General features: G+C 38.1%; 2 protein-coding genes across 3 annotated transcripts in view; both read left to right on the top strand.

Annotated features, from left to right (window-relative positions):
• The window catches only part of LOC586706 (periodic tryptophan protein 1 homolog), a 16900-nt gene extending 2022 nt beyond the window's left edge, over window positions 1-14878 (top strand). For both annotated transcript variants that reach the window (XM_030988484.1, XM_030988483.1), the window contains exons 3-13: window positions 547-781; window positions 1401-1489; window positions 2568-2667; window positions 3181-3288; window positions 4797-4915; window positions 5575-5742; window positions 6389-6450; window positions 11637-11745; window positions 12157-12327; window positions 12915-13062; window positions 14536-14878. In XM_030988484.1, the coding sequence (XP_030844344.1) occupies window positions 547-781; window positions 1401-1489; window positions 2568-2667; window positions 3181-3288; window positions 4797-4915; window positions 5575-5742; window positions 6389-6450; window positions 11637-11745; window positions 12157-12327; window positions 12915-13062; window positions 14536-14759 (1533 nt within the window). In that variant the 3' untranslated portion in view covers window positions 14760-14878. The remainder of the gene's footprint in view (window positions 1-546; window positions 782-1400; window positions 1490-2567; window positions 2668-3180; window positions 3289-4796; window positions 4916-5574; window positions 5743-6388; window positions 6451-11636; window positions 11746-12156; window positions 12328-12914; window positions 13063-14535) is intronic.
• LOC105440160 lies at window positions 6736-11266 on the top strand. The gene is made up of 2 exons (XM_030988481.1): window positions 6736-7767; window positions 8434-11266. The coding sequence occupies exons 1-2, from the start codon at window positions 7437-7439 to the stop codon at window positions 10587-10589; spliced, it is 2487 nt and encodes an 828-aa protein (XP_030844341.1). The 5' UTR covers window positions 6736-7436; the 3' UTR covers window positions 10590-11266.
• Window positions 14879-17189: the final 2311 nt, after the last annotated feature.

Genomic DNA, 17189 nt, shown 5'->3' with positions numbered 1-17189 from the left:
ATGCGTTTGCATTGTAAAAGAAACAATGTGGAATCGATCAGGAAAAGTTGATCATGAAGCATATACAGTAAGTTTGGTGTGTACTGCAAGGTTCTGGAATCATCAAAATGAAAAGAAATTTGGCCCAGTCTTGGTAAAGTAACAAGCACTGTACACAGAAAGATGTACATATACATGTATATGAGACGACACAAACATGTGGCATAAAAATGAGGCCCACATTGTTAAGCTGTTACATGTACATGTCATATTTAGAAAATGAAGGCATCTGAAGAGCCAGGCTTTTTGGAGCACATTTTTTCTCTGATGTTTTCACACTTGCATAATAACAATGAAAACGCTCACAAATTATTTTTCACCTCTCCACAGAACTCGACCTTCTCTTTGAATAGTTTAAGTTTGATCAGCCCTTGCAGATTATCCACTTTTTCAAATTGTATTTAGTAACTTATGCAAGAAAGGGACCACTCAAAAATTTCCTGATGGTCTTTAAAGTATTTTCAGTACAACAGTTTAACCTCTGAAATAACTTTTGCATCCATTCAGATCGAGCTGTCAAAAGATGAACTCAAGTTATTGATCGACGAAGGTCAAAGGTCATTGGGGGACCTCAATCTCAATGACGACGATGGGGAAGAGGATGATGAAGCGGTTACCGAGGATACGGGAGATGGAGAGTGGGAGGATGTTGAGGGGACAGAAGGAGCAGCAGAAGGAGCAGGAGGAGGAGATGCAGCCGACAAATTCTACAAGATGGATGACTATGATGAGGAGCCCGATAGTAAGCATTTTATCACCACCGCTTCTCTCTACCCAGGTGTATAAATGGGTACCCAGTAGGATTTTGATGTGTTGTAGTCAAGTATTTTAATGCTTCAGATGCAAAGGTCATAGGGTTCGATCCCTGGCATCACACTTACGTCCTTAAAAGCCACACTGTCCTACTTGTAGCTACTTGCTCCCTCTATATAGAAAACTTCCCCAATCGTTGCCTGTTGGTCCCCCATGATCCTCTTTCTCTTATGTTAGTTGAGAGCTGAGTTAATGAGATAGTCACCTGTCAGTGACCTCGCTGTGTGGTCTAACCCCTTCTGGCCCAGTAGTATTGACAGTCTTTAAACATTTTATCTATAGATGTTTCTCTCTACCCAGGAGAGAGAAAGATTATCTTTGTCTTTGAAATTGCAGATGGTTTCATACAAATATCATAGGACAATGCTGGTAATCAAATTGTTTGAAATATAATAATATTAACATTTACGCAGTTGGGGTTGGGTAATTTTGAGGAATGATAATATAATGTACTATAGAAGCTTTCTCCAAGTCATTCTTTATACTTAAGCACATTTTTTTTCATATCACTTGCATTCTTGATTGTTTTTTTCTAAAATTGTTCATAGTTCCTGATGTCCATGGTTCTGGGTTTCACAACTTTGCCGTCTATGCTGATAACAACGATGATCCTTACATCACGCTCAAAGAAGATAGAGTAAGTCCCTTTCTCTGCATCATACGCTTTTCCTGTTGGCAGTATGAATAGAACAGTTCACGGTAAGCACATGTCCCAAAAGACCCAGAATATACACAGATCTTCAAAACATGAAGAGGTCCCACTTTGTTCATTTTTAAATAATCACCCCTACAGCGATGGAGGTGCTATATAAATAGCCTGTGTTTCCACTTTCAAAGAATACTTCCACCTGTGTATCTTGAAGTGCACTGCTTGTGCATAAATGAATAGTGATCACGTAACATTTTTTGAGCACGTATCCAGTATTTTGTGTCTGTGTATTTCACAATTTGGTCTGCAATGACCTTTATCTGCTCATGCTCAAACTGCAACTGTGAACTGGCTTACTACCATCAAGTGATATTCAGTAATTTGATAATGCAGAGTGGTTTTAAAGCCCTACAGTACTAGAAGCACTACCGCAAAATCCCAGCTAGCACCAACTCAGGTTAGCTGTAGCAGTAAGGTCCTGTAACTCGCTGCATACCTCGTCGCCTGTTGGTTCTCGTATCAAGTCCTCTATCTGCGAAGTGGAAATTAGGTAATGGGTTACGCACTGTTGGCACCTTGACCATGGGATGGCGTTGTGCAATGATCAGTACGCTAGCGCAGAAAGTTCATCAGTTCAGTATCGCTTTAAACATTCTTAATCAATGAAGGTACGATTTGACATTTTGGGAAGTCTTCCCATGGTAGTGAATTCTCCATAGGAAATAAAATACAGTGTATTTGTTATGTTTTTTTAACATCAGTATGATAAAGAAGGGGAAAAAAAATCAATTTGAAAAATCGAAACAAAAAAAGAGCAGAACTGGACAAGACAGGATAATGGAAATGACAAGACAAGACAAAACAAAACATAGCCAGCAAGGTACTAATATATACAAAGTTTCATTTGTTTTTTTCTTTCTAGAAAATTGTATTTCATCCCTTTGTTCATTTGTTTAAATCATGTATGAAGATTGCTGAACAATGAAGATTTGACAAACATAATGGCGATTGTCTGATTTAAATTTCCTTTTTTATCTTCTTCTTGATCTTGTTTTAAATTAATCAGGAGGAAATGGATGAGAGAGAAGACACCAACATTAAGCCTACAGACAACATGATCGTGATTGGAAAGGCCTTGGAAGACTTCACAAACCTAGAGGTTTATGGTAAACATGAATTGTGATTGGGAAAAGATGGCTTGTATTGCAGATTTGTCATTCCTTTTCCCGCCGTCTCCCTTTGGTTTATAGACCACAATTAAACTAAAAATGAGGTGACTTTTGTGACGAGATCTGTGATCTCCAAATGTGTTGGGTGGACAGAATACAGAAAACAGAAACTGTAAGGATGATATGCTCAAGTAGTCATTGAGGCTCTTATGAACTTCCTTTAATTGCTGAAGATTTAGATTATGTATAAAACAAACCTCCTTAGAAAAGCTTTAAAAAGTTGATTCACCATCTATGTTTTCATTGTAAGTATATTACACTTCAAATAGTAAATAAATGAATTGTCAAAGAACCTCCTTTGTTCTGTCAATTCAGAGGTCATTTTGAAATCATACATTTAAATGTTAACCTGTGAAAAGCAAACACCATGAATGTTTTTGTGCCTTCCTTGACATTTAGGAAAACTGTTTTTGGTAGACCAATAACAATTATTTGATTTCTTTTCCGCAGTTTACAATGAAGAAGAGGGTGTCCTGTATGTACATCATGACGTTCTGCTTTCATCATTTCCTCTGGCTTTAGAGTGGTTGAACTTTGACCCCTTAGAACAACAACCAGGTAAGAACAGGTGGGCGTTTCACAAAGATTTTAAGTTGAACTTATCTCTAAGTTGGACTTAAAATTATGGAAAGCCATTAGCATCTTTGAAAATATTTTGTAAAATTTATTTTGAAAGGCATAAAATGTTGATTCAAATCATTCATATTTTCTATCATCAAGGAGGTTTTTATGTTATGGATGTGGAATTTATAAAAAGTCTAAAATACTTGAATTTCTGCTTTTGAATATATTTCATTTTAAGGCTCCAATGGCTGTCCATAATTTTGAAGTCCAACTTAGTGTCAAGTTCTACTTAAGATCTTTGTGAAACACCCCCCTGGAAGGGAGGGCAGTCTCAAAGGGTTATTTACATCTTCATTACATTTCATCTTTATTCACAAAACCATGGTAAAAACACATTACATGTATAAATATATCATAATGGGTAATTCCATAAATTAGGGACACACTTTGAGATATTTTTTGTGTCCCTGTTACATAAGGAACCCACACGTATTTGTGGCTCTGAGTAAAGACTTGAATAATGGAGTGAGATTGTAAAGTGATTTCCAAGCTGCAAGCATAATATTGCATCCTCATACCTAAAATCACTTAACAATCTCACTCCACTATTTAAGTCTTTACTTAGAGCCACAAATACATGTGGGTTCCTTACGTTAGTGGGACACCAAAAATGTCACAAAGTGGGTCACTAATTTATGGAATTACCCATAAATCTGATGGTTAAAGAAAGTACAAAGTTGCATAAAATAATATAGTAATACATAAAAGTATTTGGAGTAAATGAAATTGTGTTGTACAATAGAAATTGTTTGCGAGGCACACCTAAAAAGGCCTAGAGGTCCGTGGGCAAGGTGGCATTTTATTTGGGAGATATAAAGTTTGTAATTCAGTCGATGATCGTGTCTCATCCCAAACAGAAGGTTTATTGTGGGAAAGGTGAACATGAAATGGAAGCTTTCTCATACTTTTTGTTATTTCCATGTGGAAGAAAGATCTGTAAGGTAATGTCTCCCACAAAAGTGTAGGCTCGTGGAAATGTGTAAAACTTTTTGATGTACCCATTTTTTATGCCACATATTAGTGGGTGTAGTCCCATATACCTGTGTCTGTGTCCAGCGCTTTTAACTTTGTGTGATTCTTAGCAATACTGAGTCAACTTGTTCTCGTTCCGACTATTCCAACCCCTTACCCCCCCCCCCCCCAAGACTTTCATTTGCACTCTGTAATCAATTCTCTGACAATAATGCCTAGTTTTGTATCGTCAAAGTGAATTCGTACCACCAGTACTCAGCTTTATCTTTAAATACCCACAAGTAGACATAGGTCATGAATGTATCAAAAAGCAAACAGGTGGAAAAAAGAAAGAACCCCCCTCCCCCCCCCCCCCCCCCCACAAACGAAAACAATGTAGTAATACTAAATGATAATAAGTGCTGTTGGAAATATTTCAAAGTTGGATGAAAAATGTAGTAATGAGCGGCTGTGATTGGTGTATTTTGCAGGTAACCTTATCGCCGTGGGTAACATGACACCTGTAATCGATGTATGGGATCTTGATATCATGAACGCAGTAGAGCCAGCCTTCAGCCTGGGCAAGAAGTTCAAGAAGAAATCAAAACAGGTCGGTTAATAATAATTGTAAAACTCAATAGATTTAAGAATAACCCTAATCCCTATTGTGTTGGCATCTTAAAATTATTTATTATTCATAAAAGTAACTTTCATGCATGTTGTATATTTTTTATGATATTTAATGATGCTGCCTATTATATGTATGAATGTATCTAGTGTATAACAGTTTTTTCAACACTACATTCTATAGGGGAAAATGAGTATGGTAAAACCGGTTACTCAAAGATTTATACTCTTGAGGTCCTTCATGATAATTTTGTAGCCCAATTTTTTTAGGGCTTCAATTTTACACCATATCATAGACACTGATAACACGTAGGGCCGTGCATTTCGGATTTAACGTTGTTAAACGATGCCTTTTAAATGTTTATTTACATTAACGCTGTCCTAGATCTGCCCTGGAATCGTCATCTTGGTCTCATTTTTTTGCTTGTATCCAAACCAACTTGGTATCAGGGTGGACTTCTTCTTAGAACATAAATTTTAAACGACATCAATTTTTACGGCAGAAAACTTTGTGAATCGCAAAACTTCCTTCCTTGTGTCAGTTGTGATTAAATTGTTCTGCAGCATGATCATTTTGTGAGTCTATATCTGTACCATTTACAAAAATATTAAATGATGAATGTTTTTTATCCAAATTAACAGAAGCCTACTGCGCCATCACTCAATGGCCACATTGATGCCGTCCTAGATCTGTCCTGGAATCGTCATCTTGGTCACGGCTTGGCCAGCGCATCGGCCGATGAATCCATCTTACTCTGGGACATGAGTCAGACCAAGGCTATATCACTACTACAAAGACATACAGATAAGGTAAGCATCCTATGCACTACAGTGAAACCTCAGTATAAAGAGATCTGGGCCCTGTCTTAATATAAAGAGTTAAGATTGATCCAAATCAATCGCAAGATTGCAGTCCCCTATCTTTTATGTACATAGTTGCGATTGATATCAATCGCAAATAAGTTGCGATTAATGGCAACTGTTTAAAAGACGGGCCCCTGATATAACAAGGTATCTGTTATAACAAGGTGATTTTTCTGGTCCCAGCTCTTTATATTTTACAGGTTTTTTTACCCTGATATAACAAGATTCCTGATATAACAATGTAATTTCCTTGGTCCCAATGACCTCTTTATAATGACTTTTCATTGTATATTCATTCAAAATGGTAAGAAAATAATCATGCGTCACAACATTATGTTGCATTGTGCATAGTTAACAATCAAATTTATAACAAGATTACAAGAAACATTTATATCGTTCAAAAGAATAATTACATGAGTGATGCTTGAAAATAAAATTTATAATATACCATAAAGTAGAAACAAAAGATAAATAAACTGCAAGGAAATCATAAGTAGTCCTTAAAATAATTACATTACGTAAAATAATCCTCAAACATCAATATTTATGACTGTTGAATTTCAGTCTAATCATTTATTGTCCTTTATTGCAGGTTCAAACGGTGGAGTGGCATCCCTTTGAAATGCAGTCGTTACTCAGCGGTGGGTTTGATGGGTGAGTAAAACTAGCAGTGAAAAAGGCTTAACAGCCAAGATTAAGTTTTCTCCGAGAATATAAGGAGATAAGTGCTTAATTGTACAGGAACAATAATTTGTCTTGTGGATAGATTTGTTTCTTTTGCTGCAATTGATGGACTTACATGGAATTAACACGGGTGTTGTTAGGATCAAGCCTCTTTGTTTGACTTCAGAGAAGCCGATTACTGTTCTTCATCTGACAATCTAACAGAGGCAGATCAAAAATCTCTTCATTAGACTGAATAGGGGTTCTTAGTCCTCTATTCACAGGGTTCGTACGGGTCATGGAAAACCTGGAAAGTCATGGAATTTTACTTTATTGCTTTTAAGGCCTTGAAAGTCATGGAAAATTATTTTTTCCATTGGAAAGTCATGGAAAGTCATGGAATATCAAAATTATGGACAACTATAGTATTTTCTCACTATACAAGTGAATAAATGGAGATATTTCAACCATTTTCTTCTCGTATTTTCTTTCATTCGTAACATACCGACTGATTGTACTTGTGAATGTGTTCACTATGATCGATGGATAAGCGCTGTGTACGTGGGTGTGTACGTGTACGATACGAACTACGTGTGTATGGTCAGTGTATGGCGGTACGGTCCACATCGTGCGCACATGGCTAGCTTGCGAGCGAGCTCGCTAGCGCTAGCTCAGTTCAGCAAGCTAGCGCACGTGTACGTGTGCAGTGTGTGTGTGCATATGATGATGGTGCCAACGCGACATGTGACACTCCAAGAACGAATGTAATGCCTCGATTGCACTTTGGCTTTGCATTAAATTGCGACCACTTAGACTACTACAATTTTTACACTTCTCCAATAAATGAGGAAAAAGTAAATTAGTAATATTTGTTTTTTAATTTTCATTATTTAAATAAAAAAGGAACAATACTGACGTGTCAACAAGGCAAATTGGCAGCGCTAGCTCGTTGACGATCTATATATCGACGCGACGGCATGTGTTTTGAAACTTTTGTGCATGTGTTGATTCTTCATGAAACGGAGTTGTTTATTTTCACAGACCTTGGAACTCGTCACGTGGATATTTTCACCATTACAAATTTTGTGGAAGTGATATTCAAAATGCCTGGAAATTGTCATTTTAAGGATGCTTGGTTAGAACACCCGGATTACCGTGGCTGGATTTTGAAAGAAAGTTCCGATCTGGGGACTGCTAGATGTGCTGTTTGTATGTGTAAATTCAGTGTCCGTAATATGGGCGAAGCAGCCGTCAAGAGCCACAAGAAGAGTGAAAAACACACAGCAAACCTCCAACAGCAACAACGTCGTAAGTGAGCATTTTTAATGTGAATTTTACCGATCCTTTATTGAGCATGAATCCAAATAATGACTGATAATAATTATATAAAAATGAAAGATTTGAGATTATTTAGCGATGCGATGTCACCTCGCAGGCATTGGTTACTGCTTACTGCGACCAGCCCGTTCGGGAGCGTCCCCGGCCCCGGGCCGGGCCGGCTAGGTTACTGCATGCAACAGCCCGAACGCTAACCCAGGGGGCTCCGCACTCACACGCCAGTGTTGTACCGGGCACTGTATGTGGACTGCAGAAAAAAAAAATAATAATAATTTACCTTAAAATTGACCCCAAAAATCATAAAACTAAATTTTGTACTTACAATTGGGTCCAACAGTTTGCTTGCCTTGAGAAGTATTTCCTCCTTTCTATTTCTTTAAAATATGTTTTTAAGGAATGAGTCAAAAATTAGTCCACTTGTCTTAGTGACTTACATCAATTGGCCAAAAGTTGCCGTGAATTTTTTTTTTTTTTTCCTTCCCCATACTGTCAAACGGTTGTCAAAATAGGAAAACGTTTATGCTTTTAATGGTCGTTTGAACGGCAGTTAAACGTTTTGACTCGGCCCTAAATCTTACCAAATGATGATATTTATATTTTATTTATTTTAATAGACATTTTTTTCTTTTCTCCTAGATTCTACTCTCTCACTCAAGAGCTTCTTCAAGGCAAAAGGTGCAGAAAGTTCATCAGTATCTATCACGTCTACAGATGCAACAACCAGTACTTGTGCGCCATCAACCTCTAAAGTGACAACTCCCATTCCTGTTGCTGCAAGAGAGGAAACTTTAAAAGCTGAAATACTCTGGTGTCTGAAAGTGGTGGAGGATCATTTATCATTTCATTCTTGCCAGCACAACAGTGAGCTCTTTCAAAGAATGTTTCCGGACTCAGCTATTGCTAAGGGTTTCACGTTGTCAGAAACAAAATGTCGGTATATGACGGTGTTTGGTTTGGGCCCATATGTGCAAGACCTCCTTTATGACAACATAAAACAATCAAACCACTATGTGATACTGTTTGATGAAAGCCTCAACAAGAAGCTCCAGAAAAAGCAGATGGACTTCCTCATAAGAACATGGCAACACAATGAAGTTTGCACTCGCTACTTGACGTCTGTGTTCATCGGACATGGTTCAGCTGTTCACCTCAAGGAAGAACTGAATAAAGTTCTGCACACAGTTGGCTTGGAAAAATTACTGCAAATATCAATGGATGGTCCCAACGTTAATTGGAAGATGTATGATGACTTTACGCGAGAGTACACTGCTGACCTGACCAAATCCATACTGAATATAGGCTCATGCGGGCTCCATATAGTTAATGGTGCTTTTCTGACAGGTGCCAAGGCTGCTGACTGGGAGGTGGAAAGCTTTCTATCATCCTTGTATTACCTGTTTTCTGATTCCCCTGCCAGAAGAGAGGATTATCAGAAGATAACTGGAGATCATACCATGCCACTTAAGTTTTGCAAGACCCGATGGCTGGAAAACCTTCCTGTTGCAGAGAGAGCAATCAGCATCTGGGAGAGTGTATGTGCGTATGTTAAAGCAGTAGAAGAGAAGAAAATCCCTCACCCAAAGAACAAGTCCTTTGAAACTGTTTCAAAATGTACTCATATAACTGATTTCTTAGCAAGACTGTACTTCTTCATATCTGTTGCAAAGCTGGTCAATCCTTTCCTAACAGACTATCAGACTGATGCACCAATGCTGCCCTTTTTAGCTGAAGACCTTACTAGAATGCTTGCATCCCTTATGCAGCGATTTTTAAAGCTGGACAGGAGTACCATTACTTCTCCTTACAAGATAATGCAGGTAGATGTTAGCAGTGAGGCCATTCAGCTGCCCTTGGCCAAGTTGGACATTGGATTCTACACTGAGAAGAAGCTGAAAGATCTGAAGGCGAAAAATATCATCAGTGAGCTGAAAGTTCTGGAATTTCGCACTCAAGCAAAGAAGTTTCTTGCTGCAATGACCCGGAAGCTCATTGAGCGATGTCCGCTTAAGTATGCACTTGTGAGAAATATAGGATGCTTGAGTCCAAAGAACATGGCAAAAGACAAAGAAAACTCCACTGCAAAGCTGAAGAGGGTGCTTAACACCCTTAGTGATGCCCACAGACTTAAGGATTCATGTGACGATATCCTAAGAGAATACTCAGAAGCATGTGATGAGGCATCAAGAAGTGCAGAGATGAGAGACTTTGATCCAAAGAAAGAGAGATTGGACTCTGTAATGTGCAAATTTCTGTCCGAGTCTCGCTATTCGACCCTCTTAAAGTTGGTCCGCATGTTGCTTGTCTTGTCCCATGGACAAGCCTCCATTGAGAGAGGTTTCTCAATCAACAACGAAGTTGAAGAGGACAATCTCCTGGGACACTCACTGATATCATTGAGGGCCATTTATGACCATATCAAGTATGTTGGAGGAATCAAGAATGTGACTATTGACAAATCAATCATGTTGGCTGCGTCTGCAGGCAGGCAGAAATACCACATCTATCTCGATGAACAGAGGCGTAAAAAGGAAAAGGAAAAGAAAGAAGGAAAGAGAAAAGGACTGATGGATGGTTTGGAAGAACTAAAGGCCAAACAAATGAGACTGCAAGCAGATGTGAAAAGTCTTCACACCTCAGCAGACAAGTATGCTGAGGAAGCAGAGTCACAAGGAAGATTGACTTGTATTTCCAAATCAAACAGCCTCCGACGTACAGCAAAGGAGAAGGCATCCCAGTTACAAGTAATTCAGAAACAGATTGATGAACAGCTGAATGCCATTAAGAATTATTAAAGAACTTGGACAGTTTGTTACCAATGCCACCAAATATTCAGACAGGTGCAATGTGTAGAGGGATTTCTTTCAAACAGCTACATGAAGATGTCTCAAGAAAAAACTCATTCAGAAATTATTGACCAGCTTAATGCTAGCGAAACAAGAATTCATCAGCTGATGTGAGTAGGCCTACTGTGTTTTGTTGGTGAAATCAAAATTGGTGATGGTATGTGTGTGAGTTTGTGTGTTGGTGTTGTTTTGTTTTCTTTTTTTTTTTGGGGGGGGGTAGTTACCTTGTACATGCAAAGGAGAGCTATTGAAGGAATCATGGTGGTCCATGAAACCAGGAACAGGCAATTTGTATTCTTTAGAAGTGAAAATTGCCATTAAAAAATGGACAATTGTTGATATGAATACATGTATGTGTAATTGTAAGAATATTATATAGCAGTGCATATCGAATATGATGAAAAATAACATGTAATTGTAACAGATGAAATAACTAGATAACAAAAGCTGCCTTTCTATTAGTAGACTTGAAACATGCACTTTGCTTCGCTTTGATTTGAGATCAAATTTTCAGTCTACCGTGTAAAAAAAATGTGTAAAAGTCATGGAAAGGTCATGGAATTCTGGCTAGAAAAGTCATGGAAAGTCATGGAATTAAATTTATGAGAAAGAGTATGAACCCTGTATTCAGGTCGAAGTTTTGAGACATGAAAAAAACAAAAACAAGCAGTGAAATGGAATCAAATATTTATTCAAATTTTATTTCCTGTGCGAGAGTGGTCTGATAGGAGAAGTCCACCCTGATTTCAAGTTAGTTTTAAAAGAAGCAGAAAAATGAGCAGAACAGGTCAGTTAAAGGTTTGGCTATATCCGCTTAGAAATAAGAAAGTTATGAATTGTCCAGAATAAATCTTTGCAATTTTCTCTCAAAATACGATTCCCATACCACAACTCAAGATTAGCTTTACAAATAAACTCATTCTATTTTTGTTGGCATTAGCAGAATTAAAGTTTATCTTCTATACTTATTTTCTTTTGCTTGCTCACCCTGTACAGGAGAATCAATGTTTATGACTGTCGGAGTGAAGACAGCTTCAAGACGTGGACGGTAGAGGGAGAGATAGAGAGGGTCCTGTGGAATCACTTCCAACCTTATAACTTCCTGGTAAGTGTTTGCGATCGTCTTTAGACGGTGTCCTAATCTGCCTCCACCTCATCACAGGCGCGATAGCTCAGTTGTTAGCTCAGTTGGTAGAGCAGTTGGTAGAGCAGTGGTCTCGTAATCCGGTGACCAGGGTTTTAAACCAAGTCGATGCGCTAGTGCCCTTTGGTAAGGCATTAATCCTCATTACCAGGTCCAACAGAGAGGACTGGTTGCTTACTAACAAGCATTTATGCTTTCTTAGCAGTCAAGTAAAAATAACCACTACTACTACTACTACATATATTAATATTGGTAATATTGGAGCAATATTATATACAACACCTCTATTTATCAATATGCTTTTTTTCTTCTCTCGGTGTCCTAGAGCCATGCGGCAATGTTTAACCAATATGTTTTGTTCTCTATTCACAGGCAAGTACGGACAAGGGCTACGTGTATAACTACGACATCCGCACTGACAAGCCTCTATTCACACTGCATGCTCATGAGAAGGCTACGACGGGGATCTCACTGAGCCACACGGTTCCTGACCTCCTGGTGACCTGCTCAGCGGACAACTCCTATAAAGTTTGGGATACACAGGTAGGTTCTTGATGAAATTGCTTTATTACACTTTCTTTCTCTCTTTCTTTCTCTCTGTCTCTCTCTCTGTCTCTCTCTCTTTCTCTCTGTCTCTGTCTCTTTCTCTCTGTATCTGTCTATGGCTTTTTCTGTCTCTGTCTCTTTCTCCCTGTCTATGTCTCTCTCTCTGTCTCTCGCTTTTTCTTTGTCTTTCTTTGTCTTTCTTTGTCTTTCTCTCTGTATCTGTCTCTGTCTCTCCCTTTCTGTCTCTCTTTCTCTGTCTCTGTTTCTGTTTTCGTCTCCCTCATATGTACCTGGTCTCCAAGTGAGACACAAATGTACAGCAAATTAAAAATGTTCTTGCAATATCCTATCATATTTAGTGCAAGAGCATTATAGTTATTTTGTGTTGTGCGTGTACGCTATACCAGGCCCGTCTTACAAAGAGTTGCGATTGATCCGAATCAGTCATAAGTCCTCCAATCAATTCCAAGTTTGCGGTCTCCTATCTCTTGTGTTCATAGTTCCGATTGATATCAATTGTAAATAGCTTGCAATTCATATCAACTACTTATCATTCATCATTCTCCCTCTTTCTTTCTCCATAGGATAACAAACCAGGTCTAGTGGTCTCCAAGGATCCCAAGATGGGCATCATAAACAGCGCCATCTTCTGTCCTGAATCACCATTCCTCGTCGCTATGGGAGGTGAGAGGGACAGCCTGCGTCTCATGGACCTATCCGATCATGCACCTGGTGAGTTCATGGTCATGTCACAATTTTCTTGTTTAACCCTTACTGTACTGGGCTATTTTGAGCACCCCGTGACTGGGAGGCCCCCCCCCCCCCCCCCTATGATCTCGGCCGTCGAAAGTCCGATGAACACGAAAATGTGCATGTTTGTAGATATTTACGTAAGGAACAAGTTGGTATAATTAGTTTTTTTCCTAATATGCAAATTTTTGTCGTTATAGCCTGATTAATTATGCAAAATGCTAATTTTAAGCATTTTAAAGAAAACTACAAATTGGTCTGTATACTTGTGAAGAATGTTGAAAATGTATTGAATAAATGTTTCCTTCATCTCAAATTCACGAGGTTACATGATTTTTATGATATTTGAAAATGCATGAGTTAATTTGCATAAATTATGAATATGCATTCATGAATATCAAATCTGGAAATATACAGGGAACTAGAATCATTACAAAATTGTCAAACTCCACTTTTTAAATGTTAATTGAAACTTATTATTCATATGAAACTTCTTTTCTTACACAAAATAGTTATTTTGATGTAATTAATAATAATAATTGTGCAAATTTGATGCGTTTTTCAAATATTTTTTTTCTTTTGTATTTTATTGTTTTTATTTCTTATTATATCTATTGTTTTATTTCTAATGTATTCTTTTGTTCTGAAATACATCAAGTTACTTTGAGAAACATATTCCAGCAATTTGATATCAATTCATATCTCCCAAATACATCTAAACCTGTATTGTACATGAATATAGGCAATTATAGCATATTTTTGATGACATGCGCATACTAATTGTTATGTAACACCTTACAGGTATATACGATTTTGATGAAAATGGTATCAAAATGTGCGTAAGACTTGAGGGAAAAAAGTCATGAAACAACAATTCAAAATTCCAAGCGGTTGCGGCGCAATCTTCAAAAATGTCGAGGGGGGGGGGAGCCTCCCAGACCCCCCCCCCCCCCAGTACAGTAAGGGTTAAAGCCCAATTGTACTTCTTGTAGTTACTTGCTCCCTCTATATAGATAACAATGCCTAATCGTTGACAATTGGCCCCCAATGATACCCTTTTTCTTATGCTATTGAGAGCCGATTTTATGAGATAACCACCTGTCAGTGACCATGCAGGGAGGTCTAATCCTTCCTGGCCAAACTAGTGCAGATAAACTTCAATAAAGAATAGCTTATACAAAAATTCTTTTTTGAGCTCATAATTGACTGAAAAGATTATATTGTTTCATTGATGAGTACCAATGCCAGGAATGGTTAGAGGGACTAGTGGCGTGAACAGCCCGCCATAGTTCAAGTCCAACTTAAGTCGATCTTAGTCTTTGTGAAACACCTGGCAGGATATATTGTTTTGTACATCTGATTTTAGGGAGGTGTGATATGTAGTAGAGATCATGTTGTCAGACAATTCTCAGGTTAATCACTTAATGTTCTCTCACTTTTGTTTCCTTTGTCCAGTTGTGAAGCGATTTGCAGACAGGCAAAGAGAACCGGTCCTCCCCCACCCATCAGAGATAGCATACAAAGGTCAAAGTTCACAAGAGGGCGAGGCTGATGCAGCCACTGCCGAGGCGGATACCATGGAGACGGCATCGGAGACATCATCGACAACGTCGTCAAAAAGCGGAAAGAGGAAAAGGAAGAAGAAGAAGAAAACCCAAACCCAAGAGCCCAGCGACTGAAGTTCCGACAGGGTTGGGACTCAAGATAAATTGTGGACTATTTATGAAAGAAAGGTCATCTGTACTCAATGTTAAAGACACTGAAAACTGTTGGAGTGGCTACCTCTGTAGAAAGGGCATGAAGAAAAGAAGAAGAGTAATACTCAAGAATCCTGTGGCTGGAGTCATTATAGACTATTTATGAGGCAAATGTCTTCTGTACTATGTTCAAACTGTCGTTATCGTCACCTCTTATAATGGTCAACTGGCTATAAAGCAGGCACCTACATGTATATTATCTCCCTTGAAGAAGAAGAAATGTATGAGGTAGAACTTCTCTTGAAAGGCCACTTCCCTGTTGTGGTCACTTTTAAAGTTGCTCAAGCAAGGGTATATAGAGGGTAGCACACGGACATACAGACGCGAGCGTATACCCACTTGCTCAGTGTTTTGTAGTGATCGCCAAGTTGCCTACTTCACGAACGACTATATATTCACGCATTAACATCTTTAATGTTTTCCTTGAGGAGGAACTGTGTTTTATAACCTGTATAGAAAGGACACCTATCTCCAGTGGGCTCGAAAACTGTTTCCCTATTGGTGGCCTTCATTATACAGGTCTCATCCCACTATGAGAACAGGAACAGTTTTCTCTTTTCTGTTTTCATGTCCATGGTTCTAGCTGCATGATTATTTCCCGTTTTCATTTTTAGGGAGGATAATTTTTTTAAAGTTCAAAATCATAATTTTAAACAATATTTTAAATTTTGGTGAAAATCATGCTTTATAATTATTTTTTAAATTTCATAATGAGCAATTCCCCCTGCCTATAATAATTATATGCTACTTTTATTCCATTCTAGGTTTCGATACTTAGATTTTACATACTTAATTATCTACATTTGTGCAAATCATCATTTTTATTTGTGAAATATCATGCAATTTTATTAATGTCGTAATGTTGAATACTGATCACAACAAAGTCAAGAATTGATCGATGCAACGTTATATTGTGTGTATTGCAAGAAAAGGGACTTGACAAGAAAATAGTCAGTGAAATAGTGGTAGAAAATTCTCAACCCTTCCCCCTAGGCCCCTTCCCCCCCCCCCCCCCCCCACCCGAAAAAAAAAAGTAATATATTCATTTATTTGAATATGTGAATGAAATGTTTACACACAATGTCATACATGACTCATGTGAGTGATTCCCTGGATCTCAATTGAACAAACGTTAGATTTCATGTATATATGAGAAGGTTATTCAGGCTACCTTTACCATGAAAGTACTAACACATGAATGACATTTTGACCGGGTCAAGCTCGCTATCCATAAGGACCGCTATCCATAACGTATGACTAAATAAATAGGAGTCTGTTATAAATAGCGGTCCTTATAAATAGCGAGCAGACCCCTTTTGACCATGTGACAGCTAGGGCGGATATGAAAGAAACTCAAAAATAATCAAATATGTATCATGGTGTGCTGCTTTCTTGTAGATATTTGTACGTACGAGAGAAGTGAAGACACATATTATTAAAAGCAAAATGGGTTTAAAAAATGCTAGATTCTTCTGAATGGTATGATTTTATTGCTATGACTATAGATGAGTTTTGGAAGTATGTATCATGTCTTCAACATTAATCATTAATAGTCCCGCAAGATTCTAGCTTTAGTTGGTTTTAACCCCTTTTTTCTCTTCCCAGCTCCCCACACACACACACACAAAACAATTTTTTTTTTTTGATTGCTCTTCGTAATATTTGATGAACAATATTTTAAATGGGGAAGGGGTGGTCTGTTCAATCAGCTAAAAATCAACGGGAAATGACGAATTGACAGAAGTGAAAGGGGAGCAGTAAAAAAAAGAGATGACTGAGAAAGGTGATAAGACACAGCAGTAAAAGAAATAGAGGTGGGGGTATGGGTATTGCAGAGAGAGAGAGAGAGAGAGAGGGGGGGGGGGGGGAGGGGAGAGAACAGGAAGAAAATGAGAGAGAGATGGTGATTGAGAGGGAGAAACCAGCCAAGTGCAAAGCTCTATTGTGTATGGCCCTGTGACAACTCGGACGTTCTCTTGTAATCTTAAGACTACTGAACGTAGACCAGAAAAGGAGAGCACACATAAAGGCAAACATCATAAAAAAAAAAGGAAGAAAGATATAGAGAACAAATAATATACAATCGACGAAGAAATGGATGAATTAGATCTAGAATGAGCAGACATTTTGTGTTAGTACCGTTTGGAGAAAACGGAGGGGAAAAAGTAATTTAGAAAAATGCACTTCCAGATTCCGGTCTAAATAAATTTACATAAAGTAAAGTAACCTAGGTAACCCTAGGTAACTGAGAAAAGGGGAAAGCAGCATGCAGGATCTCTATAATTTGACATCATAGATACCGTTGCAATAAAATAAGGGGTGTGATAATGGAAAAGTTTGATCAGAGAAAAA

Source organism: Strongylocentrotus purpuratus, unplaced genomic scaffold (genome assembly GCF_000002235.5).
Source record: "Strongylocentrotus purpuratus isolate Spur 01 unplaced genomic scaffold, Spur_5.0 spur5_scaffold_17, whole genome shotgun sequence".
NCBI lineage: Eukaryota > Metazoa > Echinodermata > Echinoidea > Camarodonta > Strongylocentrotidae > Strongylocentrotus > Strongylocentrotus purpuratus.
Note: the sequence above shows the minus strand (reverse complement) of the source record. Positions and strands in the feature narration are given on the sequence as shown.

Excerpts from the sequence above, each read along its gene's own strand:
- LOC105440160 (XM_030988481.1), top strand. The coding sequence starts at position 7,437 with ATGTGTTTTGAAACTTTTGTGCATGTGTTGATTCTTCATGAAACGGAG. Across the intron at positions 7,768-8,433 it reads CCTCCAACAGCAACAACGTC|ATTCTACTCTCTCACTCAAG; the intron begins GTAAGTGAGCAT and ends CTTTTCTCCTAG.